This window comes from Pimephales promelas, chromosome 9 (assembly GCF_988280905.1).
Source record: "Pimephales promelas chromosome 9, fPimPro1.hap1.1, whole genome shotgun sequence".
Lineage (NCBI taxonomy): Eukaryota > Metazoa > Chordata > Actinopteri > Cypriniformes > Leuciscidae > Pimephales > Pimephales promelas.
In genome coordinates, this window is record NC_142777.1 from 13,707,764 (window position 1) to 13,735,263 (window position 27,500).

At 38.3% G+C, this 27,500-nt stretch overlaps 1 protein-coding gene across 1 annotated transcript in view; it reads left to right on the top strand.

The window, feature by feature from the left end:
* Positions 1-27,500, top strand: part of aff2 (ALF transcription elongation factor 2) — a 293,897-nt gene that overhangs the window by 243,623 nt on the left and 22,774 nt on the right. Inside the window, exons 10-12 of the mRNA XM_039648817.2 lie at positions 20,805-20,967; positions 24,043-25,095; positions 26,948-27,063. Of these exons, the coding sequence (XP_039504751.2) occupies positions 20,805-20,967; positions 24,043-25,095; positions 26,948-27,063 (1,332 nt within the window). The remainder of the gene's footprint in view (positions 1-20,804; positions 20,968-24,042; positions 25,096-26,947; positions 27,064-27,500) is intronic.

A 27,500-nucleotide genomic window follows, 5' to 3' on the forward strand; every position in this document is an offset into this window, starting at 1 on the left:
CGTCAAATTCGCACCTACCGCGTGGTCAACGTTTAGTTTGACGCTTGACACTTTGTGTTAATTTGCGCGTCAAGAGTGAAACTGAGGCGCGTAAAAACAAAAGTTTGAAGCGAAATTTACATGCGTCACGCGCGTCATAATGGAAACCCGTTGGCGGCCATCTTGTTTATGTTAAGTCACCGCTCTGTATTTGCTCTGGAGAGCAGAACAGTGGCGTGGGGATCATCGTCGCCGTATATTTGTGTCCTCCGGACCCTTCGGAGGCGAACAGTTTGCCGAGTTTCACCATTTGCTCGCTCCAGGAGCTGCGCTGGATGACGGCCGCTGTCAGCGGTACTTCCGCCTGTCACGCGCCCAGTTTGATGACCTGTCGTCCCGCATCGGAGCGAGGATCACCCTCGCCCTCATCCATCTAATCTAGCTGTCATTTATTTTTGTTTTGATAAATAGAGCCAGCCTCAAAGTTATTAACCTGTCCTGTGATTGTTTTCTTTCTCACGTCCAGACACGAACTTATACACATGTATGTTGTCTTTACATCATAGTAATATTTCATATAATCTAGATATGGAACAAATAACATTCAATACAAAATGAACATGTCTCATATATTGGAATTTTAAAAGTGATTTTTGGAAGTTTTGAGTGAAAAAATATTTGCTTTGTTGTGCCTTAGAACCGCACCAGGCATTTAGTCATATTACAAAATAATTTATTGAAGCATCCAGATCCTTCACCACGTGAGCAAGCAGCTAGGCTCCTGATTGGTTAACGCGGCGCGAATTGATGACAAAGTTCAGATTTTTCAACTCGTCAGATGCGTGAATGCACAAATAGCACTAACTAAATCATTCGCATGTAGCGTGCTTAACGCGCCAGATGCTCAATTCGCACCATTTACGCGAACGTGACGTGCAAATGAGGTGTATTCACGTCTACCGCTCCGTGCTCAACGCCTCATTCGCGCCGCAGGAATTTTTACGCGCCTAACGCGTCTTTGCATTGACCACTTGTCCGTGCAATACTTATGTCGTGCCACGCTCCGCTTTATTCCTATGGGTTAGGGCTGAACGATTTTGGAAAATAATCTAATTGCGATTTTTTTTCTTAACCAATATTGCGATTGCGATTTAATATGCGATTTAAAAAAAGTTATTTACCTTCTGTATTAGTCGACAAAGACAAGCAATAAATTGTACAGTAGGGATGGGAATCTTTAGATAGCTCATGATCTGATCTACTTTTTTTCTTATTAATTAATCTTAATAACTCTTAAAATATGTATTTAATTACATGTGTAAAAACACATACTTTAAAAAATAAAAAAACATTTAATTAAACCAATTACATGTTAAGAATTTTAAATAGGCTATATAAAATAATATAGCTTCAAAATATAAAAGCTAGTAAATAAAGAGAAACAAAAAAAAACATTACAAGCAATAAACAAAGAGTGCTCTCAGTATTTTAAAGTAGGCTGTCTGAATGTTTTTCATTCAAGAGCTGGAGTGATTTCCCCTCAGTTTAGATACGATAAGCTGCATTCACACTAATGCATATATCTCTTTTGAAATTGTAAATGTGGTTTGTCCTGTTGGTTTAAGATATAACTGACCGTGTTTACATTAATTAAGCTTCATAAAAGCATTTTGACATGCAAGTACATTTAACCAATGAGTCGCTTACGGCCGCGTGCACGAGCGCTCTTCACAAAGCACGCGTTAGTATTTTAAAATGAAAGCAACCTTCTCAGTGATTTTCATGGTTTTAATATATAAGCCAACTGCATTCCAAAAGACATAAATAATGCCTCTGTGAAGCATTTGTAAAGAAAATTCCCGCGGGAGAGAACGCGCACTGCAAGAGTAACGTTATAACATCAAGCAAAGCGGCAAAACCTGTTCAATGAAGCCAGCGAATGTCCTTGTAATTTGGTTCAACCCCGACCTTTATAAAATAACGTTACTATGTTTTGGAAGGTTCGAGCGGTGTCGTATGTGTGTGAGTGAGGAAGAGAGAGAGCGAGAAAATAGAAGCAAGCAGATTCAGAACACGGTTCGTTTCTAAAGCACGCGCAGCGTCATCACGCATCTGTGTTTAAAAACTATAAGCTCATACTCGATTCTGAAATTCTCTGAATCGATCCAGGATTGTTGAGGAGAGGAGAGAATAAATAACACAATAAACTGTTCTTTTCTGAACGCCAGACCGCATAGTGTGGCAAGTTGATGCTTTATCTTGCAGACTGCTTTTCTCTCGCGTGTCACGTGACCAATGTAATCGCAGCTCTTGCGATTACAAAATCGCGTTTCATCATATTGCGATTTTATCGCAAATGCAATTAATCGGCACTGAATTAGTTTCAGGGCAGTTCACAAAAAAGTGGCTTTTTGTTTGAACAGTCCAAATGAACTCAGACCATCTGTGGTGTTTGCACAGGCAGGCTGCGTGGCTCACTTACTTGAAAATGCAAAGTGCTTCGGGTGAGCTTTATTTTCACATCAGCGTAACTGTAAATATATTTGGCCATTATGTGTTAATATACACAGCTAATGACTTGCAGATTCACCGGGACAGTTTGTAGACAGAAGAATGTCCCTCCTGATGTATAGAACAAACACTGAAGTCATGTGATCCATGACTAACCGACATAGACACAACACTCAACTAGAGATAACAAATCGACTAATCGACAAAAGTTTTTAAATTAGCATCATTTGCAAAAGTCACAGTTAAAGTGACAGTTACAGTGTTAAAAGGGGATATGCATCAAGGAATTTCGGGGGGGAAATATGAAGCACAACTGTTTTCAATATTGATAATAGTAAGCATTTTTTTCTTGAGCAGCAAGTCGTTGATTTCTGAAGGATCATGTGACACTGAAGACTGGATTGATGATGCTGAAAATTCAGCTTTGATCAAAGGAATGCATTACAATTTAAAATATGTTCAAGTAGAAAACAGTTATTTGAAAATATAATAATATTTCACAAGATTACTGTATTTTTCTATCTTAATTCATTGTATACAATAAAGGCATCGTTGGTGAGCATAAGAGCATTTTAAAAAAATGTAAAGACTATTCAATTAATTATTAATTATAATATAATTTCTAATTTCATTAAAATGATTAATATTATGGGGTGAAATTGGGTCCAATATTGATATATTATAGATTCTTCTGAAAATCACCAGTATTTTAACCCTTATGCTGCATTAGGGCCATTTTTGGTCTTTTGCAGTTTGATTTCTTTGACCATTTTGGCTGTTTTAATGCAAATGGTATGAAATTTGGCAAAATTGTGACTTTTTGGATACATGTAAAAAATGTGATCCCATTTTGCAAAATATGTATAACACACACTGTGTAGATCAAATAGTAACACTCAGCACCATAAAGACCAAAAATGGCCCATTGAAACCCATTAAAACGTTGTTTAAATCTGAGGCTGTCAGTAATACATGAAACATGATTTTTGCACAAACATCCTTTCATTTTGAAGCAAAAGCATTATATTTGCATTATATAGTGTATTCCACCAGATGACGTCACTACATATTTATTCCCTATGGGTGGAAATGCACCTTATTTTAGGCAATAGGCAATGTTTAATAGGTGGCCATTTTTGGTCTCTAACGCGCTAAGTGGGATTTTTTGCAAAGTGGGACTGTGATAATCCAAATCTAAAGTTTTCTCTTTGCATTTAGTTTATTGAAAATAATTGAATTTTTGTGTTTTTTCCTCTTATACAAATCGATGGTTTCGCAAACAAAACTGGTAATTAAAGGGTTAAAATCCTGCAAATTGAATACATTTTTGGTAGTTATGATGAGGACTGATGCTGGTTAAAAGATTTAACTTGGTAAAAGTGGAAAATAATAATAATATATAATATTTTAGGCAATGTGGCCATTTTTGGTCCTTAATGCACTCAACGGTGTTAAAAATCTAATGCAGCACAAGGGTTAAAGAGTTTCCCGATTCGTTCTTTTGTTGTTGTTCATCAGCCAATGGCATGTCACTTATTCCCCTGATCTGAATATGACATCACCAGATGGTGTAGTCAGAAACATACGTCCCTTGAACATCAATACACAAGTATTGAGTGTGTCAGCTGACTTTCTTTTCCAAGACACTCCATCCACACACAAGCCCAATAAAGTTTAAGAGCACTAAACAATCACAAGACGACAACTTGAAAGGACAATTCTCTGGCCACTGTATAATTTACTGGATGCATCCATTAGTCCATCAAGCTAAAAACAAAAGGCCAGCGGAGAGAGGATGACATATTCATTGGCACTCACACACGTTTACACCGAAGCTGAAGTCATAATCATAGTTGAAATGTTTGCTAATAGGGTGCAAGGCTGTCATTCTAAATTAAGGTGAATTAAATGTGCTTTTTCTGCTTAGCTTCACGTCTATGGAGTCTCTTTTAACACAGAGCTAAGAGGATGACTTGGGCATCAGAGAAACAACAGCTGCAGGCTACATTGCAAGCTCTCTCTCTCACACACACACACACATACATCTCTCAGCTGGAGTTAGTGTGTGTTATGCTGGCTGGTCTACTGTTGAGGTAATTAGACTCTCTGTATGCCTTTAGCCTGCTCTCTCGCTCTCTCTCTCTCTTTCTTTTACCCAAACTCAACTCATTTATTGATGCGTTTTTCAGCTTGGATCCACTCTCCCCTTCAATTTATGTTTCGCTCTCCACTGTCAAAACACTCTCTTTTCCAGGCCTACACCCATCAAGTTTCATTGAATGAATTTTTCATTAACCGATCCCACTTTTTATCCTGTTTTTCCCTTACGCCCGAAACTGTTTTCATCTCCGAGTGGAAGACAGATTAATGTCCCCCTGTCTAATTTTGACTTGCATGATGTGTTGTCTCTTAGACTTTTGAGAAATTAGTGTGTTTGGGGCAATTTGGAAAGTCTGCATACATGACCATGTGCCAGAAACAAACCAACTGACTGAGAACATATACAGAAATATACAGAGCAGGTCTAACGATCCTGGCAACTAACTTTCCAGCCCGTTCTCATCCCAAGACGTCATCTAACTGACGCTTTTGACCATACGTCAACATCCGACGCTGTAGGCACCCTTTAGCGTCAGTTAGATGATGCTATCCTAGTGGTCTAACCCTAACCCTACCCCAGACCTAAAAAAATAATAATCTTTTGGAAATTGATCTCAATCTCAAAAAATTAGGAAAACTCCAACCTTTAAGGACACCAATTTTCTTTGTGATTGAATAATATATCGTAAATAAATAAATGTCTTCCTTAAAGGGATACTCCACTTTTTTTTTTTTTGGAAATAGGCTCATTTTACCACTCCCCCAGAGTTAAACAGTTGAGTTTTACCATTTTCGAATATATTCAGCCAATTTTTTATATATATATACATATATTTAGAAGAATATCAGTAACCAGACAGTTTCTGGTCTCATTGACTTCCATAGTATATATTTTATTTTTTTTTCTACTATGGAAGTCAATGAGACCAGAAAACTGTCTGGTTACTGATATTTTTCTAAATATCATAAAATCGTCTGAATGGATTTGAAAACGGTAAAACTCAACTGTTAAACTCTGGGGGAGTTGTAAAATGAGCCTATTTCCAAAAAAAGTTGAGTATCCCTTTAAAATACGTTGGGAATAAGTCAGGACACCCCTATGTTAAATTCCCATAAAGGCTTTTTTATTTTTAAAGGCCAGTTATTTCATGGATACAGTATACTGTGCATCCGGATAAAGTTCTTTTGGCCTTTGGAATTTAAATATCCCCTCATCATCACACACCCTTCAGAATAAAAAGGTACAAAAGCTATCACTGGGGCTGTACCTTTTCAAAAGGAAAACTTTTGTCCATTTTAGGTGTTAATATGTGCATTTTAGGTGCTACTAAGTACATTTTAGGTGTAAATATGTACATTTAGGTGCTAATATGTACATTTTAAAGTGTTAATATGCACATTTAAGGAGCTAATATGTCCATTTTACTGTAGGGTCTAATATGTAAATTTTAGGTGTTAATATGTACATTTTTGGTGCTAATATGTACCACTATGGTAAGAAAGTGTACCTTTTTAAAAGGTACAACCCCAGTGACAGCTTTTGTACCTTTTTTTTTTCTGAGAGTGTATCCACTAGTCCATCAAGATTCACATTCCTTGAGATTCACATGGTTTTATTTCACTTAGCCCAATAGTTGGTTTGATTTGCATTGAGAGATGATCTCATGGAAAGTACCCCATAATAAATTGAGCAGTAATTTGTGTAAATTATCCCTTTTGAAATTGACAGATGAACTTTAGGTTAGGTGTTACAAATGTATTTCCTGTAAGTAGTGTTTGCTCCATTTACACACTCCGTTTTTGGCATCTGTTACAAGTAAAGGTTACTGGGTTCACCGGCATTACATGCTCATGTCAGTGAAGTTGAAAATTGGATATACGTTTACAGAGACAGGTTCTGGAAGCCATTCTATCATACAATCACATGCCAACAAGTATAAAGTTTAAGTTGTGCGACTATATTTTTGAAACACTACATTTGAATGTTTACATCCTGGCTACTGACCCACAGTAACAATGATTTGAACTTTTTGAAGGACAAGTCAAAACATGTTCCTGCGGTAACCGACATCATGCCATCATGTGTGAATACTATTTTTCTCAAAACTATTATTAGTATGTTACCACAAACAGGGTCTGATTACTTATTGTCATTGGAGGAATGACAATGTAAACAGTTCACTTTTTCATACAGCAGCACGTTCCATTGATTTTAGAGGGAGGTGAGGCTTCAATTAGCCTCTGATGGTGTATAAAAGCCAGCGAAGAGCTAGCATTAGCATTGAGAGGGTGTATGAGAGAGGACATATATCTGCCTCTGTGCCAGAGGTCTTTTTATAAGGCTGAATATAGAGAGCCCATGAGCAACAATGTACAAATTGCTGCTTCATTAGATTTCCAGCAGCACTTAGAATGAGCGTGTCAGCATTTGAGACTCTGCTGATCCCAGCTGAGCAGTGTGTGTGTGTTTGTGTGTGTGTGTGTGTTGGCAGCTCGTGGGTGGCTCAGCATTTGTATAAAGCTGGAATAGTGCAGGGTAAGAGGGCACTCTGGTGCCTGGAGAGAGAACACACTAGATCACACCTAAACTACAGGGTAAACTACATAAACATAGAAAAAGACACTCAGTACCGCAGTATCAAAGTAACCCAAGAGCAATGATATTCATAGTGGACATATTCTGAACTAAGGCATTTATAAGGCATTATGTAAGTCAGTCCCTCCAGGATTTCACAATTTTTTTTTGTGATTTTTGCGATCAAAATGACTGATTTTGTGGTGGTAATTTCCAAAAATTTGTGAAAAAATTTGCGATTTATATATAACATTTACCATAATAGTATTTAGTCCTTCCAGAAAAACGCAGAGTTTTTTTGTGATTGTTGTGGGCAAAAAATTGATTGATTACGCGGCCCGTTTTCTTTAAAAATGCAATGGAATATGTGGGATATTTATGCAATTTTATGCGATGAAATTGCAGGAATTTGCAAAAATTGAGGGAACTTGCAAAAATTGCGGTTTGATGAAAAAGAGAAAAAAAAGTGATTCCCCCAACATCCTGTTCTCACTAGGCTAATGTAAGAGTCATTTTCTTATTACTTCCTTTGATAAGCAAGCATACTACATCATAGAAAGTGCTGGGAATATTTAATTTCTCATCTTGTTTTATTTCAGACTGTAACGAGTGTAAATAAGGTGTGGCCCCTTTAAGAGCTGCGCGCTCCCTGTTGAACTCTCTGCAGTGTTATATGTGCGCCTCAAACACCCCATGTGTGCGGGTAATTTCTGTTTGATGCTACTTCTTTTATCTTATGTTGTTTATTAAGTAACGATGTGACGGTAGAACGTGTGACAGACAGTTATACGAGTTCGATTTGTGTCAATCGCCTCCGTTTAGTCTGTCTGGCGTCGCGTAATTGCGTCACTTCATAACGTTCCCATGGAAACAGGGGGAAATGGCTGCTCTTGTGTGAAGCAAACGCAACATTTTTCAACTTTCTGCTAAGATACATGTGACTTTTTTTGCAACGAAAATGCGAGGATTATGAAATTATGCAAACCCCGTATATTTTGCACGGAAATCGGCAATTTATGCGGCAAAAGTGCGGCGTATTTGAAAAAATGCGGCCCCCGCATAAATATGCGGACTTTGGCTGATTTTGCATTGAATTCAGCGATCGCATAATCGCGTTTTTCTGGAGGGACTGATAAGTAAAGGTTATTTAATTTTTTTTTTAATTTCAATAGTTCACTTTAGAAATTCTACTGACTATAAGTAACTCTGCAACTACATGTCAACTCATTAATTTGAAACTACATGTCAACTAACTCACATTGGAGTATTAGTAGACCATTAGTCGACTATCTGATGTGATCTGATGTGACTTTATTTCGATGCTCTACCAAAAGACATTCTACTAACTACAAGTAACTTTACAGCTACATGTGCATGTACAACTTTATTTCACGTACTTTTTTTTTCTGTCAATTATTCGCAAAATTGTGTACACTGTAAAAATGAATATGCTTTATCTAATCAATATAATTGTGGCAACATATTACAAGCAGTATTATTCATTAAATTGAACAAATTAGAATTGAGTAATAATTAATCAAATTATTCCTTAAAAGTTAACCATTTAAATCGAGTAAAAATAAACCAAAAAATAATTAAGATCTCTTTATTTTAAATTGCCAACATGACACCTGATGTTAACAAGCAGAATCACTGAATGAGAAAACCTTCATTTTATAACAAACGTAAAACAAACACTTATCATCACAATGGTGACTTTATGGTGTCATAAAGGGGGGGGGGGTATTTTACTCATTTTAAATGGTTAACTTTTAAGGAATTAATTTGATTAATTATTACTCAATTCTAATTTGTTCAATTTAATTAATGATATTGCTTGTAATCTGTTGCCACAGTTTTTTATTAGATAAAGCATATTCATTTTTACAGTGTTCGTTTTGATTTAGCAAAACTTTTAGTTGTCAGTTTTGTCTTTAAATTGTATTGTTTATTAGAACTGTAAGTATTAGCATCAGTAATTAAAAAACAGTAAATAAAAATAAGAATATGTTTAAAACATTATTCATGTGCTGCTATAATGTTATATATGCAGTCATGAAACTATGTTTAAAGGTATCCCGAACAGTTAAACCACACACACGCATCATCGAGGGAAACGGCTCTGTTTTCAATAACAGATTTGTGTAATTAGAGGAATATTATTACACCTTTTTCTTAATGGCTCTTTTAATCTCTCTAGGCCAGAGTTCCTTTTCTCAATAGTGTGGGCCCTTTACATATTAATCACAGTCAACCAGTGCTTAACGCCTACTGCTTTGTTTGCATCTTAATTCATTTATGTTGTTGTTGTTGTTTTTTATCATTCAGCTGTAATCTATTAACATTTTGCATCTCTATTCTTTCTCTCTTTCACTCCCCATCTCATTCATTTCTCCACTTCTTTGTTAATTGTATTCACACACACACACGGTGGGAAATATCTAGACGGGGGGAGAGCGTGTTCAGAAATCCCTTTACATATTAATAACTTGTTTACTGTGTCAACATTGCCATTTTGTCTCTCAAAGGCAACTTATGAAATCAACTCATGCTCCAGTGATGTGGATCTAATTGTATGAATATCAGGTGGCTCTTTATAATATCCTATAAAGTCATCCATCTTAAATGTTGCTCATTAGCTTCAAAAATGGTCATTAATTCGATAGCACATGCAAATAAAGACTGTATATGTGAGATCTGCCGTCGTTACGTTAAATACAACATTTGTTTTGTTTTTGTCCATTGCCTCAATCTGTTAGGATGGGATTGCTTCATAAGCTTCCCTTTTGTATCCAAAATGGTCAAAAGTTCATTCTTTTTTGGCATGTCTTGAACTGAACAGCCACTTTATAACTGCATGTATGCGTAATATATCCTTGTAAATCCACTGTTAACATTGACATTTAACTTAGCTTGTTAGATTTGATTCATCTCATTTGGCATTGTTGCCTAGGAAATGCTGTCCAAGGCTGTGGGATATGCTCGTTTCGCCCTCTCAGAATGCTTTAAGATAGGCCAAGGGACCTTCGCAATGGCCGTGGTCCTGCTCTTTCTGAAAAAATAAACCACTAAACAAGCAGAGCATAATTATGTGAGAAATATCTCCATCTGGAGCCTTTGGGGCTTTTCTGTTAGACTTTGACATTTAAAGAAAACCACATATGGAGTGTTTCAAAATTATGATCATTTGGGTAATATTCCTGTAGCGGGATCAGACTAGAGGACGGCCCTAGCATAGCCAAGGTCATTCGTTCCATTGAATGCACAAATTGATCAAATGTATTAGACTTTGGATAAAAGCATCTGCCAAAATGTATAACTGTAAAATGGGTAAACCATTTAGGTTAGCTACTGTATGCAATTTCACTCGCAGAGCATGGAACATTTGAAGCTATAAAACATAAGAAAATATAATAATACTTTAGTTCAGGGTCCAATTCTCAATATTAACTAGTTGCTTAAAGTTGTATAAAATATGGCTGTTTGGTAGTGCCTTATTCTGTATGACCATATTATATATCCCTTAATCCTACCCAATACCTAAAGTTAACGACTAATAAGCAGTAATTATGAGTTTATTGTTGTTAATCGTACTTAAAGGAGTAGTTCACTTTAAAAAATAAACTTTTGCTGATAATTTACTCACCGCCATCAGTCGAGTCGAAAAGAAATTAAGGTTTTTGATGAAAACATTCCAGGATTTTTCTCCATATAATGGACTTTACTGAGAACCAAACGGTTCAAGGTCCAAAAGACAGTTTCAGTACAAACTTCAAACTGTTCAAAGGGCTTTAAACAATTCCGGATGATGAATAAGGGTCTTATCAAGCGAAACGATCGCTCATTTAAAAAAAAAAAAAAGTTTAAGTTTTATAAGCTCAAATGGTTGCCTTGTTCTGTTCTGTGATGCGCGTTCGTGACTCTCCTGTTCGAACTCGTTTATCAAAATGAATCAGAATCTTTTTCGTGTCATTTGGTTCATTCAACGAACGAAATGAACGAATTGACTCGGGAAAAGATTTGTTTATTTTTATGAGCGAGTTCGAACAGAGGAGTCACCATTTGCGTGACCATTTGAGCTTATAAAACTTAAACTTTGTTATTTATTTTTTAAGTGAGCGATCGTTTCGCTTGATAAGACCCTTATTCATCGTCTGGAATCGTTTAAAGCCCTTTGAACAGTTTGCAGTTTGCACTGAAACTCTCATTTGGACCTTGAACCGTTTGGTTCGCACTGAAGTCATTATATGGAGAAAAATGCTGGAATATTTTCATTAAAAACTAGGGCTGGGTAATAAATATCGATTTCTCGATAGTAATCGATTCTCATTTTTACGAACCGATATCGATTCTTAAGTCTCAAGAATCGATTATTCATCCTGTTTCATTTGAATGAATGGGATATTGTATCGCGGCTGCGCGCATAAAAAAAAATCGCAATAATCTTTGTCCTTTGTTACTATTGATATGAAGCAAAGTCTCAATTTTCAAATTACGTCCATTTTCTTTAGAAATTCAAAAACATAAATAGAGTTTTGGCGCTGTGGCGTGAGATCGCTCTGGTGGAGCTCAAAAGAAGCAGCAGCACTGATCTCTCTTCCGGCTTAATAATACCAGTCACAGCGCCAAATAAACATGAATGAGCATCTGAAAGTGTGTTAAAAGATAGAGTACAACTTATCGAAATTCGTATCATGTCACATTGATTCGCTCAATCAGCGTTTCAACCGTGGAAAGACGTCAGTTCAACAGCTTGTAATCAATGTCATGTATCGTCATATTTACCTCAGAAAGCCCACATCAACTCGTTAGTCAGCTAGGAAAAAATAACTCTAGAGAGGAGCATTTTGCTAAATATATAGCCACCATTTAAATGTTTATATTTCATATAATCTTCTTATTATAAATGATTATATATGATTCATTCATTATTTCCTTCATATTAGGCTAATGAAGCCTAGTAGGCTACAACTAGACTCCCATAGTTTACAGCATTAGTTAAGAGATTTGATTCCCTTGAGAAAAAAGTGCCATTTATTGTAACTGATATCCAAAATAGTTGATATTGAATCGAATCGTAATCGTAATCGAATCGAATTGCAAGCTTGTGAATCGGAATCGAATTGTGAAATTTGTCTCAATACCCAGCCCTATCAAAAACCTTAATTTCTTTCGACTGAAGAAAGAAAGACAAGGACATCTTGGATGACATGGGGGTGAGTAAATAATCAGCAAAAGTGAACTACTCCTTTAATAGTGATAATTGGACCCTAAACATAAACAAATTGGACCCTTCTAAATATTATTTCTTTTACTAGCATATTAAACTAGTTTTTACATGCACAAATTCGTCACCATGAAACCAGGGTGTTGTATATTGCCGGGATGTTTCTACAGTATGCGGTAAGATGTTCTGGGTGGTTTCCAGGTTTTGATATTCAGTTGTTAAGGTGTTTTGGGTGTTTGCTAGTGTGGTTGCTTACTGGTCAAAAGACCCCACCCTCAAGTCTCTAAATATGTCCCGGATTCCTCCTCCGATAACAATGCTTCTTTTAAAAGCACAGCATGGAAATATAATGTAAATGTCACCAGCTTAAACTCAAGTGTGTCCTATTTAAATGGACTGCAAGTTAACCATTCAAGGCAATAGCCTCTTGAGTGGACCATATGGTTGCATTGCCACAACAAAGACAAAAATGTCTTTCAGTCTCCTTTTCTTGAATGTATTCAAATATGCTTGCATAGACAGAGGGATTTTGGGTTATGATACAGGTGATTAAAGACTGGCCATCTTTAGATCAGTGGTTTGGCATCAGTGTACCTAGATTTTATTTTGGACATCGGGTGCACTCATTGCAGAAACAACATTTTTGACAAAACAAAAGTAACAAAGATACCTTACTATTAAACACGAGGGATTATTCAATGCGTTGACTTCATTTCCACTGAGTAAAGCCACCGTTTCCTCCCAGTTTCTCCTCCAAACCTCCTCCATAGCACTTTCAAATACAGCATTCTGTGCAGAATTCAAATGGGTCAGATATGTTTTGTGGTCTGCGCTGACTCGTACAGCGCAGTCTCATCCCAAGACGTCATTTAACTGATGTCTTGGGACGTCTTGTGACCATACGTCAACATCCGCCTTTTTAGGGTACCCTTAAACTTCGGTTAGATGACGTTATCGGCCTAAACCTACCCCGTCACCTAACCGACGTTAAAGGTAAAGCGTCAGTTGTATGACGGCCCGGGATCGTCATGTAACCGACGTTTAAGGGTACCCTAAAAAGGTGGATGTTGACGTATGGTCAAAAGACATCCCAAGACGTCAGTTAAATGACTTCTTGGGATGAGACTGTGTTAACTCGTACATATTGACCCGCTCTGTGCTCTCGTATGTCTGGACCAGAGCAGACTGTGTGCGAGCTACCACGGTTCAGTGACACTAACGTGAAATTGAACTTCATTAGTCACAATGGAACTGAATCGTTCCCTATCTCCAGCCCGTTCTCATCCCTAGGCGTCATACACAATGCTTTTGCTAAAGCGTAGACATCCAACGCACATGGCACCCTTTAGCCTCAATATGAGATGCAGATATATATGGGCCAGAAGGCGCCTCCTAGTGGTCTAACCCTAACCATACCCCAGACCTAAACCTACCTATAACCGAAGCGTGTTATATTGACGCTAAAGGGTGCCATGTGCGTTTGATGTCTACGCTTTGGCAAAAACGTCATACATGGCGCCTTGGGATGAGAATGTGTTGCCATCCCCTATATAGTGCATTATGTGCCATTGACCATATAAAAAACGTGTGAACAAGTGACTTTTTTTATCCGCAGCTTCAGCGTATATTTATAATGTAGGTGGCGGGATGCTTCAGAATATAGAGACCCAAATGCTCAATGATGAATGAATCAATCATTTTGATGACATCACTCTGCACTTCAGCTTCTCATCAGATTTTCTGTCCAATCAAATACTAAGTGCAGAGTGAGGTAATCAAAATCATTGATCCGTATTGGCGGAAGTGAGAAATGTGAATGTCGTCATTGTTTTGTAGCGCACTAGCTAACAGTAAGTTTAACATATTCCAGCTTGTTCTCATCCCAAGGCATCCCAACTGACACTTTTGACCATGCATCAACATCCAACCTACATGGCACCCTTTAGCGTCAATATGAGACGCGCCTCCTAGTGGTCTAACCCTACCCCAGACCTAAACCTACCCGCGTCATCTAACTGACGCTAAAGGTTGCCATATGCATCGGATTTAGACGCATGGTCAAAAGCGTCAGTTAGATGACGCACTAGGATGAGCGTCATCTAACTGACGCTGAAGGTTGCCATGTGCGTCGGATTTAGACGCATGGTCAAAAGCGTCAGTTAGATGACGCACTAGGATGAGCGTCATCTAACTGACGCTGAAGGTTGCCATGTGCGTCGGATTTAGACGCATGGTCAAAAGCGTCAGTTAGATGACGCCCTAGGATGAGCTTCATCTAACTGACGCTGAAGGTTGCCATGTGCGTCGGATTTAGACGCATGGTCAAAAGCGTCAGTTAGATGACACCTTAGGATGAGCTTCATCTAACTGACGCTGAAGGTTGCCATGTGCGTCATATTTAGACGCATTGTCAAAAGTGTCAGTTAGATGACGCCCTTGGATGAGAATGTTTTTCTTATTCATACTAAAAGCCAAGCAAGTTACATTTTGATTTCATGGGGATTTTAAACATCAAACTGCATAGGCCCAACAATATGAAAATTAATGAACATGACATGGAATGAATTGGATCGGTTTTGATTTTGGATATTTCATTGCACAGAACAAATTTGAATTTAACTTATGTAGTTTTGCACATGGTTTTTGAGGATGTCAGAATATTAAACAGCCTGTCCATGTTTGCATCTCTCTGATTGAGATAGTTTCTACCAAGTGACAGATGAATTAGCAATATTTGATTGATCTGTTATTAAGTTTGACATTTAACTTTACTTTGATTTGGCTTGTTAGCTTTGGTTTATCTCACTTGCCACTGTGGCATGAGAAATTGCATTCAACTGTTTCTAACCAAATACATGTTCACTTAAGAACCATATAGTTTGATTGAATGCATAAATGGACATCAACAACATAGGAAGGGTTTTTTCCCTCGCTTGATAATTGATAACCCAATGTATTTGGCTATTATCTTAATGATGCACTATTATGATTATTGACATTTTTTATTTGCATTTACCACAGTTTTTTCCCTGCTGTCAGCAACCCAATCAGTAACAGACCAGCAACCCACCAGTTGAAAACCACTGCTTTAGATTATGATATGGAGATGGATTTGACATCTGTGATGTGTTATCAAAGAGAGTAATCAGTGTAAGCAAGTCAGATGGAATTATGGTCTTTGTTTTGAACATTCGCAGACAATTGAAACATTTTAATCAAGGACCAGACCTAATCTGAGCTTTGGAAACCAACCATCAACTTGTAAATACGCTCAACGTGTCCCCGTTGAGAACAGATCTGGTAATGATTCAGGAATCAGAGCCGTGTTTTGAAACAGGATCTATAATCCATTCCTCATCCAAACAGACCATTGATTGAATCAAATAGCGCTTGTAATGGATTTAAGGGCAAAGGGAAGTCACAATCATCATCGTAGAGAAGTGTGGCGAGTTATTCTTCGGGGTGATTTATAAAAAATAATGTATGCGCTGCTCGCAGATGATCGTTTTATGAGGCGGTTGGCTGATGACTTATAAATGAATCTCCTTCAGGTCTCTTCTCATCTTCTCTCTCCGTCGTTTCATGCTTCGAGCTCTTTTTTGCTTTCAACCACCCCCAAACACATAATCGTGTTTAGTGCCGAGACCCCTCGGATTCTTTTGAACTTTTTCAAATTTAACTTATTGATGGAGATCATAAATTCACAGTTCATTAAATTCTCCTGCGGCGAAGACATCTGGCTGGCGATATTGACAGTTTTCGGTCCAGACTAGACGTCTGAAACGGCCCCAGCTCTGTTTTCTAAGGGGATAGAATCAAACGTGGGCTTCTGCTAAAGCGACTGTAGGAATCATTCATCTATAATTAACTATTAAACTTCATTGAAGGAGAGGTTGGGAAAAAAACAAAACAAAGGAAAAATTTGGATAAGACGGGTGATGGTAAGAATCATATTGCAAACTTGCTCAGAGTTCGTTACGCTTTTTGATCTGCAAATAATTACAATCCACAAACAAATGTGAGAACTAAAGCACCCTTTGCTGAGGTCCCGAGCTGCCACGCCAGTCTCGATCCGCTAGTGGCTCTTGGGTCTGATGGGAATTTCTGGATGAACTTGAGTCTCTTCAAGCAGTTGGCATCTCTCACACATTACTTTTTCTGGACCACCAGGCTGGGACTATCTGTCACATTGATCTGAGATTATGGTATCAGTGTAAACACAGAGAGAAAAACACTAGTCGATGGGGTCCCTGCAGCTTCCAGTGATGCATCAGCCTTTGTTTTTTTGGTCTGAGAATCTTAGAGGAGCGATCATGGCTTTGGCTTTTGTCATACCATATTTTGCTGTTAGCAAGAGCTGTGGATGGTGTCTTTGAATATATTTTAGATGGTAGACCTCTTTTTGTGGAACGGAGTCTGAGTTTATTCACTTGGTGTGGAAAGGGTTGTTCAAACTTGATGGACAAGAAGAAGCTGTGTTCACTGCCAACTTATTTATCACGACAAACATAACTGGGCAATAAGCTGTGAACAAAGTCACATATATCTGATATATATATATATATATATATATATATATATATATATATATATATACTGTATATGTATATATATATATATATATATATATATATATTGAATATGGATTTAAAGCATGTAAGCCTAGCAATGTTAAAAGCTTAATATATATATATATATATATATAAAAAGCTTTTAACATTGCTAAGCTTAAAGGAGTTCACTTTAAAAAAAAACTTTTCCTGATAATTTACTCAATTTACTCAAAATGAACAAAGTCTTTTTCCGTGTCATTTGGTTCATTCAACGAACGAAATGAACAAATTGACTCTGGAAAAGATTTGTTAATTTTGATGTTTGAATAGGAGAGTCACGAACGCGCATCACAGAACAAAGCAAGGCAACCATTTGAGCTTATAAAACGTTTATAGCATCTAACCCGGTTGAATTTTTTATTTTTTTTTTCTAAACACTCTGAAACTCAGAGTTTGTTCAGCTTTGTGTAACAGACCACAGTCTAGTGTTTATTTTATTTTTTTGTGTGTACATCAGATTTCATATTCCCTACTGTTTTGGTTAGCACCAGCCAGGTAAATTGCTTCATTATAAAACATGAATATTTAAAATGTAAATTGTACTAAATATTTTTATTTATTTATTGGAGTTATTTGTGATATTTTGCTTATGCCTTAGAGATCTTTTTGGATTTGTAACAGCAACATGCATTGACAGAGAATTATTTAAAGCCATGATAAACTTGGAGGTCTGTGCAAATGCTTCCCATGCTGAATATTAATAAGTGCCTTGTTGGCTTTCGCACTGCATAACTTATGATGGATTTGAGAAATATATGTGTGCTTCCTTACATAGTGTGGTACATATGTGTAATGAGGATAAATTGCTATCCAAAAAAATGCTCATATATTAATTAGTGAAACTGCTATGATATTTATATAGTTTGTGAATTGAAATATTTGCACTTATCTTTTATATTGAAGAGACACTGGTGATATTGCATTTCAGTTTTTTTTTTAACCTTGGCTTAAACATTGATCTCAGGCTACTAGTTTTCAGTATCAAGCATAAACCCTTATGAAAGCAGATATATTAGTGTTCCTTATTACAGTTATAGTTCAGCAGTGAGATTAATTTACCCAGTTTTTTTCAGTCCCAGTGGCCCAGATCTACTTGAGTTTGCTGTAACTCCTTCAGGGGAACACTTCCTCCTTCCTGTGTTCGTGCAACGTGTGCTTCTTTACGGAAAGAAAGCTATTCCCAGAGCTGCTCTGTCCGGTCTGTTTGGGGACGAGGATACTGTTAATTATGAATAATGATGATAAGTAAACTTTGTTTACTTTACATCACTATGCTAGGCAAATCTGCAGATCTCTCTCTCTCTCTTTCTCTCTCTCTCTCTCTCTCTCTCTCTCTCTCTCTCTCTCTCTCTCTCTCTCTCTCTCTCTCTCTCTCTCTCTCTCTCTCTCTCTCTCTCTCTCTCTCTCTCTCTCTCTTTTAAATGAACTAGCTAGGCCCCTGCATGGAAATCATAAAAAGTTGGTATAGCACTTATTATAGTAATAACTGTGTAATGACTAGGTACTTACCCCTAAACCTAACCTTAACTCATGTAGTTGCCTTATATTAACCGCTACTTTCGTAGGTAAGTACACTGTAAAGCATTGTTCACACTACATGATTTTAAAACGTCGGGCTAGACTGTGCTGTTCACACTACATGACGACTTGCTCTCTGTGAAATCAGGAGTGTTCAAGTTGTTGAGCTGTTCCTACCCTATCTCACGACCAATTCGTACGAATTCGTACGAGTGATTCAAAAGTGGATAATTCGTTCTAATTCATACGACCTCACTCATACGAATTTGAACGGTTTGTCTAAACCCACGTGACGGTTATGTTTAGGGGCGGGGTCAGGGGTAGGTCATTCGTACGAATTCATACGAATTGGTTAATTCGTAAAATATGTACGATTTAGCAAAATCGTACTAATTTGTACGAGTGAGGTCATACGAATTGTTACGAATTAGCCACCTCGTAAAATTCGTACGAATTCCCGTGAGATCGGGTTGGCTGTTCACACTACACAACGTGATTGATCCGCAACAGGAGGTAACGCACTACACGAGTTGACAACAACTCTGTCACCCAACGATTCTATCTTGTCTACAAACCCTATTTTGTCACGAAAAATGAGACGAACCAGAAATGAAGAAAAATAACACGTTTGTCAATACCCAGCGAAGAAGACGAAGGACACAAGATGCGAATATGGACGTCAGACAGAAACTAGTGCTTCAAACTGTCCGCGCGATGATTTGCTCTGAGAAAAAAAAAGCAAAAAAAAAAAGGAAATAATAAGATTTACCCGGTGACCTCAATCCATGCCTTGCTCTGATTGGCTGAAGCTCATGACATCACTGAGATTGAGTCGCGCGACAGCTCTGGATATCTAGCATGCTAGATATTTTTCTGGGCTCGGTGACACGTCTGCGAGCGTCTTCGCTGCGTTGTTGGCTCTTTCATACTAACAGATTGGCAAGCGTTCATCGTCCGCTAATCCCCCGCGATTTGCACGCGATAACACCCTGACGTGTCGGCGAGCTCAACGATTTGTAAATCGTGCTTAAATCGGGCTTAAAATCCTGTAATATGAACTTGGCTTAAGTATAAAGTGCAACTTAAAAGTTTATTCTACAAAAGTTATATTACATTACAACATTGGCTGAAAATGTTTATCGTGTTGTATTCCGTTAACAGAAAAACATTTTCATCTGTAATAAAAGGTGAAATAACCAGGATGTTTTCTCAGACTTGCCTTTCTCTCATGAGATTCCACAGCTGTTAACCAAAGGTCAACCTTATTAAGACCAAAAGACGGAGAGAAAATGACCTTCTAGTTTTTTGTGTGTGCGTGTGTGTGTCTGTATCACACCAATCAGTGCTATTTGCATACACAAAGGTCACACAGGTTGGTGTTTTGAAAGAACAGAATATCCCAGCCTTTTGTGTCTTCTGTGTAACAGTGTCCTATTTCTTTTCTTTGTTTTTGAGATGGTATTTGATTGTGAGACTTTCACTGTTTTTTCACCATCCTGGGACAGGATCCTCTCTCCTTGCTAGTGTTGTCCATGTCTTGCTGGCACAGCTGTAGACCAGAGCGTTTTCCTGTCGTAACATAATCTTTAATGAAGTGTCAACATAAAGCAGCCTGCTCTGACCTTTGGAAAGGAGTTTAATTTGCCTCGTTCTGGCATGTTTGACTCCATGTAGAACAATCTTGGATGGCCTCATCTGAGGATACCCTGAGAAGTGAAGTACTTATTGGATTAGAGCGCCGTGGCCTTTCATGAACTCATAAATAATGCTGAGCATGACTGATAACTCTGAGACAGAGCTGAGCAATAGTTTCACAGGTGGAGAAGTAAACAAATGCTTTCTTTTCTTGCACATTTTCTTTCTATCTCAGTCTCTCTCTCTCTAAATGATACAGTCTCTTATCAATTGGTTCTGTTGTCTCTTTATTAGTTGGTTTGCCAAAGCAGCATCAGCTAATGTTGAAAAATGTATTTTACATTTAAAGAAAAAAAACACACACTATCAAGTATATTATGCCCTTTTGCATTTGGGAAAAGGTGTGTATTTAATGTAAAGATTTAATTGAGTTGTGTTTTAAAGCAAAAAACAAAACAAAAACTAAAACGTAAAGCTGGCATTGGATTATTTTCCATAAAATGATGTGACAAGCGCTTCAGCTTGATAAACTTAGGAATTGTTCACTTCAAAATCATGTCTGTTCAAACCTGTATGCTGCTATTTATGGTTTAAAGTATGTGTCATATCGTTTGATGAATGTTCTCCTTCGTTCTTTTGCCTAAAGCCTTCCTGGAACCACACCGCGGACCGGCGAACCGACCGGTCACTCCAGCGCGGCCTCGGGCAGCTCCAGCGAATCGGATAGCAGCTCTGAGTCCGACTCGGACAGCGAGAGCAGTTCTAGCGAAAGTGAATGCAACCGAACGTCCCGTGTTCCCACACCAGAGGTACTGACCACTTTACCCCCCTCAAATACATTCACACACTGATCCATGGCTTAAGATGTTTGCTAAACTTCTATAAAGCTGCTTTGAAACAACATCCCTGATGCTTCAGTGCTGAAATATTTAGAGGTTTGACAATTTCGAGACGCTCAATTGTTGAATTATCATCTTTACTTTTTTATTAAGCTGATTTTAGATTTATGGCTTTGATTTTATAGTAATTTTAGAGTAAAAAATATTTTGTAAAATATATATTTTATATAAAATAAAAAAATATAAAGTACAGTATATTTGATTTACTCTAAATTTAAGCTTCCATAACTTTTTCATACTTTCATTTTTTGAAGTGTTTTCACTTCAGCACTAATCTGCTGATTTTTCTTTTTAAAACAAGACCAAACTTGGATATATTCGAAAGCATTCTTGAATTACAACCTTTTAAGTTTGAATAGTGCATTTTAACCCCCATTCTCAAAAAGGGGGGTGACAGCGAAGGGGTTTAGCAATTTTGTTTTCATTGCAAGCATTGTTGTATAAATTAAATTGATTGTGTATTGTATGTGACATTTTTTGGAACATTTCGGCTCAAACCACCCATACTGTTTTTAAAATCAATTCATTACCATTACTGTACTATAAAGAGAGATCATTTAATATTTAAATGTTGTATTGTGTAAGAAAATACTGTAGTAAATGTTGTATTTGGTAGCATCCATAGATTGTTAGAATTCATATTGCCATTATGCTTGCTTTAATAATAATGGTAACACTGTACACTAAAGTTAAGGTTAGGTAATGCATTAACTATTATTAACTAACAATGAGCAATGCATTCATTACAGTAATCATTAATCTTTGTTAACATTAATTAATAAAAATATAACTGTTCATTGTTAGTTCTTGTTAGTTAAGTTCCATTAACTAATGTTTAAATGGATAGTTCACAAAAAAAAAAATGAAATTGAAAAACATCACTGTATTATGGTTTATATATATTAGGGGTGTAACGGTTCACAAAATTCACGGATCAGTTCGATACAATTCACTTTCACAGTGTCACGATTCTGTTCGATTTGGTTTGGTACGTTTCCAATACAGCAAAAAGAAAGAAATGACAGAGAAATTTTCTTGATTTCATTTTTTTATTATATTTTTATTAAGGTTTATTTTAGTTCAGATTAACATTTGAGCAATTGTATTCATAATGTCAAAATAAAACCTCCGTAATGTTACTTGAAAGCATTATAGCCTACCTGCCAAACTTCCAGGGTAACAGTTGCAGTACAGTACAGTTAATCCATGGTGAAAGTTACTGATCTGTGGACACTGGATAGTTCATTCATGGCACAATGTTTCTTCCTGGTTTTCACGACAGCGCTGTTTAATAACAGAGTAATGTGAATGTTTCTCACTAGATCTCCCTGCAATGTTATAACTTCAGTGGCGAATTCAAATGTTTTCTTTACTGGATTTGGCTGTGTAGTAACTGTAATGCTTGATTAAGATCGGCTCGCACTGCATTGGTCCAAACTGATAAATGGTCCATCAACCACACAATAATGAGTAGCTCAGTTTCATTTCTTTCGGCAATATTGTGGTCACGCCAGCTTCTATGAGCGCGCTTGCCACGCGCAACGTGCCTACATTTGAAATAACGAAATTTTGGTCGGCAGGAAAAATGGTCCAATGAACCGTTCGGTTCAAAAATGCTTACCGGAAACTGAACCGAAAGCCTCGTACCGAACGGTTCAATACGAATACGTGTATCGTTACACCCCTAATATATATATATATATATATATATAAGACATGTTTTTGACAGGATTCGGGTATTTTCCTCACCCCTCCTGTTAGTGTTATTCACAGTGTTATTGTTTCGCTTGACTTCTGAACTCTGGGCCGTGAGGTAAATGAATTCCAGCTTATGCAATTATTTCTCTTAGATGATTATTACGGGGCCCATTACCAGAAATTTCAAAAGAACTGAGATGAATCTGAGTAAGTCTATTTTCTCCTTTAGCTGAAGGCAAAGAGAGACTTAGGCAGCATTCCCCCTCCGAGTTTTTCTCAGCATGGGTTAGGGGTAGGATTTTTGAAAGGATCTCCTCAAAGGATTAATTGGCAGCTTTAAAGTTGTCCTGCTGTAGCCTGCCCGGGGCTCCCTAAGAGCATTACACAAGAGTAAACATCTCTCGGTTCTCATCGCCCCTTCCATAGCTTTGCTCTCTGCCAGGGATGGCCAAGGGGAATCCGTATCTTAGCACTGCAAGCGCTCTGGTCTACAGAAAGATGTTTCTCTTTCAACCGGCGGCACATAGCCCTGATGCCTCAGTGGCGAAATTTTCGGAGGCCGGTCAATTTCAACATGCTCAATTGTTAATTCATCATCTTTGCCAGTGCTTTCACCATTTGGCAGCGTGTATTGGCAAAAATGTCTCTCTGACAGATGGAGAAATAGCATAGGAGATTGCCTTTTGTCTCAAAATGTAACTTCAAGTCTGATTGGAAAGTGCACTGAATTGAATTTCTTACCCTTTGAGTTTAATGGTTAATATGGATGTCCACTCATCTCCACAGCTTCCTTTTCTGAATGATTTGCTATCATTCAGAGCATTCAAGGCAGTGTTTATGGGTTTGTGGGAAAGATTTACTCGTGTCTGGAAACATAATGGTACACAACAATCGGCGTGAGATAATATTGCTGATGAAAACATCTTTGCAGTGAGAGCTGTGAGCAGTCATCAGGACAGAACAGCATTTCCTCCATTATTCAGAAGTTTTATGACTTCCTCTCTTAATGGCCTTTTCATTATAGCGCCAGCTCATTGGTCTGTGAAAGTCATATGACTGCTTCTCATGAATCTCATGAATCAACACTTGAAGACAGATTAAATCTGTGCCGATATGCATCATTACAAATTCGATTCCCATGTTATTTTAACATGTATCCATTTATGCACTGAATACATGCAAAAGTGTCTTCAGGACTGTCCACTGTGTCATTGTGCAATTGATCAAATAAGTTGTAAATATGCCTAAAACTTTGGTCCACAAATTTGTTTTGTCTTTTTCCACCAGCCTGAACCTCCATCAACAAACAAGTGGCAACTAGACAAGTGGCTAAACAAAGTTAATCATCACAATAAAGCACTAATTAACACCCAGTCTGATAGTCATGGACTTAACAGCTCTCGCCCTGATGAAAGCCAAATCTCTGAGAACCAGAGCTCCAGCAAAAACAAGCCTAGCACAGCATTGGCACTGGCACCAGCAGACCCCAAGGAGAGAACTTTGCTCAGTCCAATCCGAGAGAAAGCCAAACCCAAGACTGGTCAGAAGGCTCCAGAAAGCAAAAGCACCAAGGTGAAATCACCAGCTTCAGTGGAGCTAGCACCCCCTAGGAGAAGCACTGGCAAGAAGCAGCCCAAAAAGGTGGAGCGATCTTCCAGCAGCGAGGAGCACAACTGGCCAAGACCAGGAAACTCGAGTTCTACCCCGAAAGAGAAAGAGCCCCCGCCTTTAGAACCACCAAAACCTAGAGGTAAGGGCCCTGGGGTCAAGACAGCTCCAAGAAAGGAACCTCGAACCATCACAACAAACACTGCGCCAGCTAATATCACACCTGTTCAAGATAAAAAGAAGCACCGAGGGCCCAACAAGATCATCCCCAAGTCTAAGGAATTCATCGAGACAGAGTCCTCTTCATCCGAGTGTCATTCAGACCCTGAAGAACTCATCAAGGTTCAGCTTCCCTGTCCAGGTCCCAACAGCCTAAGCCTGAAATCCAAGGATTGCAACAGCAATATCCTGAGTGTTAGTAGCCTTACCAGCACAAGCAGCACCTCCATTCCTGACCCAGGTGCCTTGGATCTCCTGGAAGAGCCCCTCTTTTCTCCCATCCCCATTGTACAAAATGAACTTCTGTCACCCCTAAGAGATTTTGAGGACGTCAAGTCCCTTTGGGTTAAGATCGAACTCAGCTTCCTGTCGCGGATCCCGGGGCAAAATCCCCCAGAGCCTCCCCCAACCAAGGCTGAGGGTCGGGAGGTCAGTGTCAAGCACAGACGGCAACAGTCACCGGCCTCCATCCCTGCAGAAAAGAACCCTAGCAAATCAAAGAGGAAACACAAGGCAAGTGTTTAATGTTCTCACTCTCGTTTCATGCACTATTATTATAAAATCAAGAACTGCAATAGAATATTAATCATGTAATTATTATTTTCACTAAGTACTCATTCGGCAGGTCCTTTTAGAGACATAGCCTTTTTCTAGGGAAGCAAACTGGGGGTCAAGTAACACATCATTGATAGCTGAAGAATTGGCCCCTTGTCGTGTTCAAATTGCTCAATTCACTAGCGGTGCAGATATTTAATTACTATACATTTGTATTGGTTTATAATGTAGTACAGTATCTCATCCAATGTCATGTTTATATCATAGAATGTCCTGGTGTTTCTGTCCAAAGAGTCAAACAAAAAAAGACCACGTGCACATCCAGTGTTTTAGGGCGTTTGAGCACTACAAGTTAAATCGCACCGATATAACATATGTGAACACCCCAAAAGGACTCAGGGACCCACAAACAAACCATAGTCAGACAACCTAATGCCTGGTTCAGATTACACAATTTTAGCCCGATTTTGGGATGATCCGTTTAACGTAGGGTGTCGTGGGGATTGGTAAACGACAACAGGCGTTGGGACGCAAGATTCAATCGTATCATCTCGTATAGTGTTTCATAGTAGGCAATAACCTACGTGGGGTCTGCGAAGCTTCACGACATCACAACAAAAAGACTAGCATGTTTAATTTTTTTTAACGGTCGTCCACGCCGGTTCCGTCACATGTATGAGGTTGACCAATAGAAGCACAGAAGCTTTTCCGTACACAACTTTCAAAAATGGCGAAACCAAAGAGAGATGATGGTGCTAACGTTCAAACTAAAAGTAAAAATATATATGAAAACAATATTTTACCTCAAGTTCTCTTTGGAGGATTGACAGCCCATACTGTCCTCTTCAAGCAATCCAGGAACGTGTCCATTGTCGGGTTTTCTTTCCTTTTTTACTTTTTCTCTGAACACAGGACAGCCAATACAACACTCACTACTTCATCCATTGTTTGTTTACGTTCATTTTTTCGGAAGTCACTCGCTACTAGTTTCACCTTCTCGATGACTTCACGCGCCGTTAAAGACGGCAAGCGATGACTGGTCAGGAAGCAACGTGTAGTCTGACATGTGTCTTGTCCACGACACGACAACCCAGACAGCAAACTGACATTGAATCAACGTGGAAACGACGTCTCTCATGACATTGAAACAACGTTGATTTTGCTCATCGAATTAACGTTGAACCAACGTCAGACGCGGCATTCCTCAAAGCTAAATGAAAATCGAAAATTGGTTTGCTTTCATAACGCTGAAACAACGCGTTGATTTCAAGTTGATTTTCCGTTAGTTTTGAAAGAATGACGCGTCTGACGTTGGTTCAACAATAATTCGATGAGCAAAACAATGTCAGATCAACGTTGTTTCGATGTCATATTTCCACGTTGATTCAATGTCAGTCTGCTATCTGGGAAGATTTTAGGACTCAAAATCACGTAATCTGACACAGTGACTATCGTAACAGACAAAAAAAAATTGTGTAATCTGAACCAGGCATATTAGGTTCATTTTAAGTGTTTTGATCTAAGTGCACTAACATTATGAACACCAAAAACACTGTGGTCACTTTCCTTTCTGGTTCACTTTAACTGAAATGGGTTTGGTTCATTTGAAGTGTACTATCTTTAACCACCACCACTTTATCCCGACCTCAGTACAGAATTTTGAACACTATCTACCACTATATAGTCTTAGACCATGAAAGATGTGTGTTTGAGCCCTAGTGTAGATGTTTCAACTCGTCCTTCATCCTGCCAAGCTAAATAACATGTTAAATTCTGGACAGTGGTAATTATCTTCTCTCTATCCCTGCAGTCTGAGCACTATGACGTGATGAGTGGAGGCAAGAAGCTTCGGATGGACAAAGACGCACTGCTGCTTCCTCCTTGTATTTCGCCCATACACAACCACAAGGTCCCCAGCACAAAAGAGTGAGTGTTCTATACTGACTCGCGGCTTGTTGTCTACATTATCACACCATCCCCTAGCTTGTCTCGAGAGCTTGTTTAGTGACTTTTCGTTTTTTGATTTGAGTTCAGTTCTTTTCAATGGCAGCATTCTCATTAGATTGCGTTCGTTTGTTTCTTCAATGACGCCCTGAAATCCTTCAATGCAAACGCTTTGTTTTTTCTTGAACACATGCTGGTAATGTCCCCTGATGTTTTTGCCTCATGTGCACAGAGATTTGCCATCTCAGCTTAGTAGCCCACTCTGTCTTATGTCCTTTGAGAGAATGCTGGGATACGCAGGGTGAGCAGCAGGTCACCCTCTCGCGCTGCCTGCCTGCTTTGTCCCGCTGCATTACAGTAATTTAACACTGACACCAGCACAACGGCTACCGCTAATTTTAGATATTCAATTAGTGTCG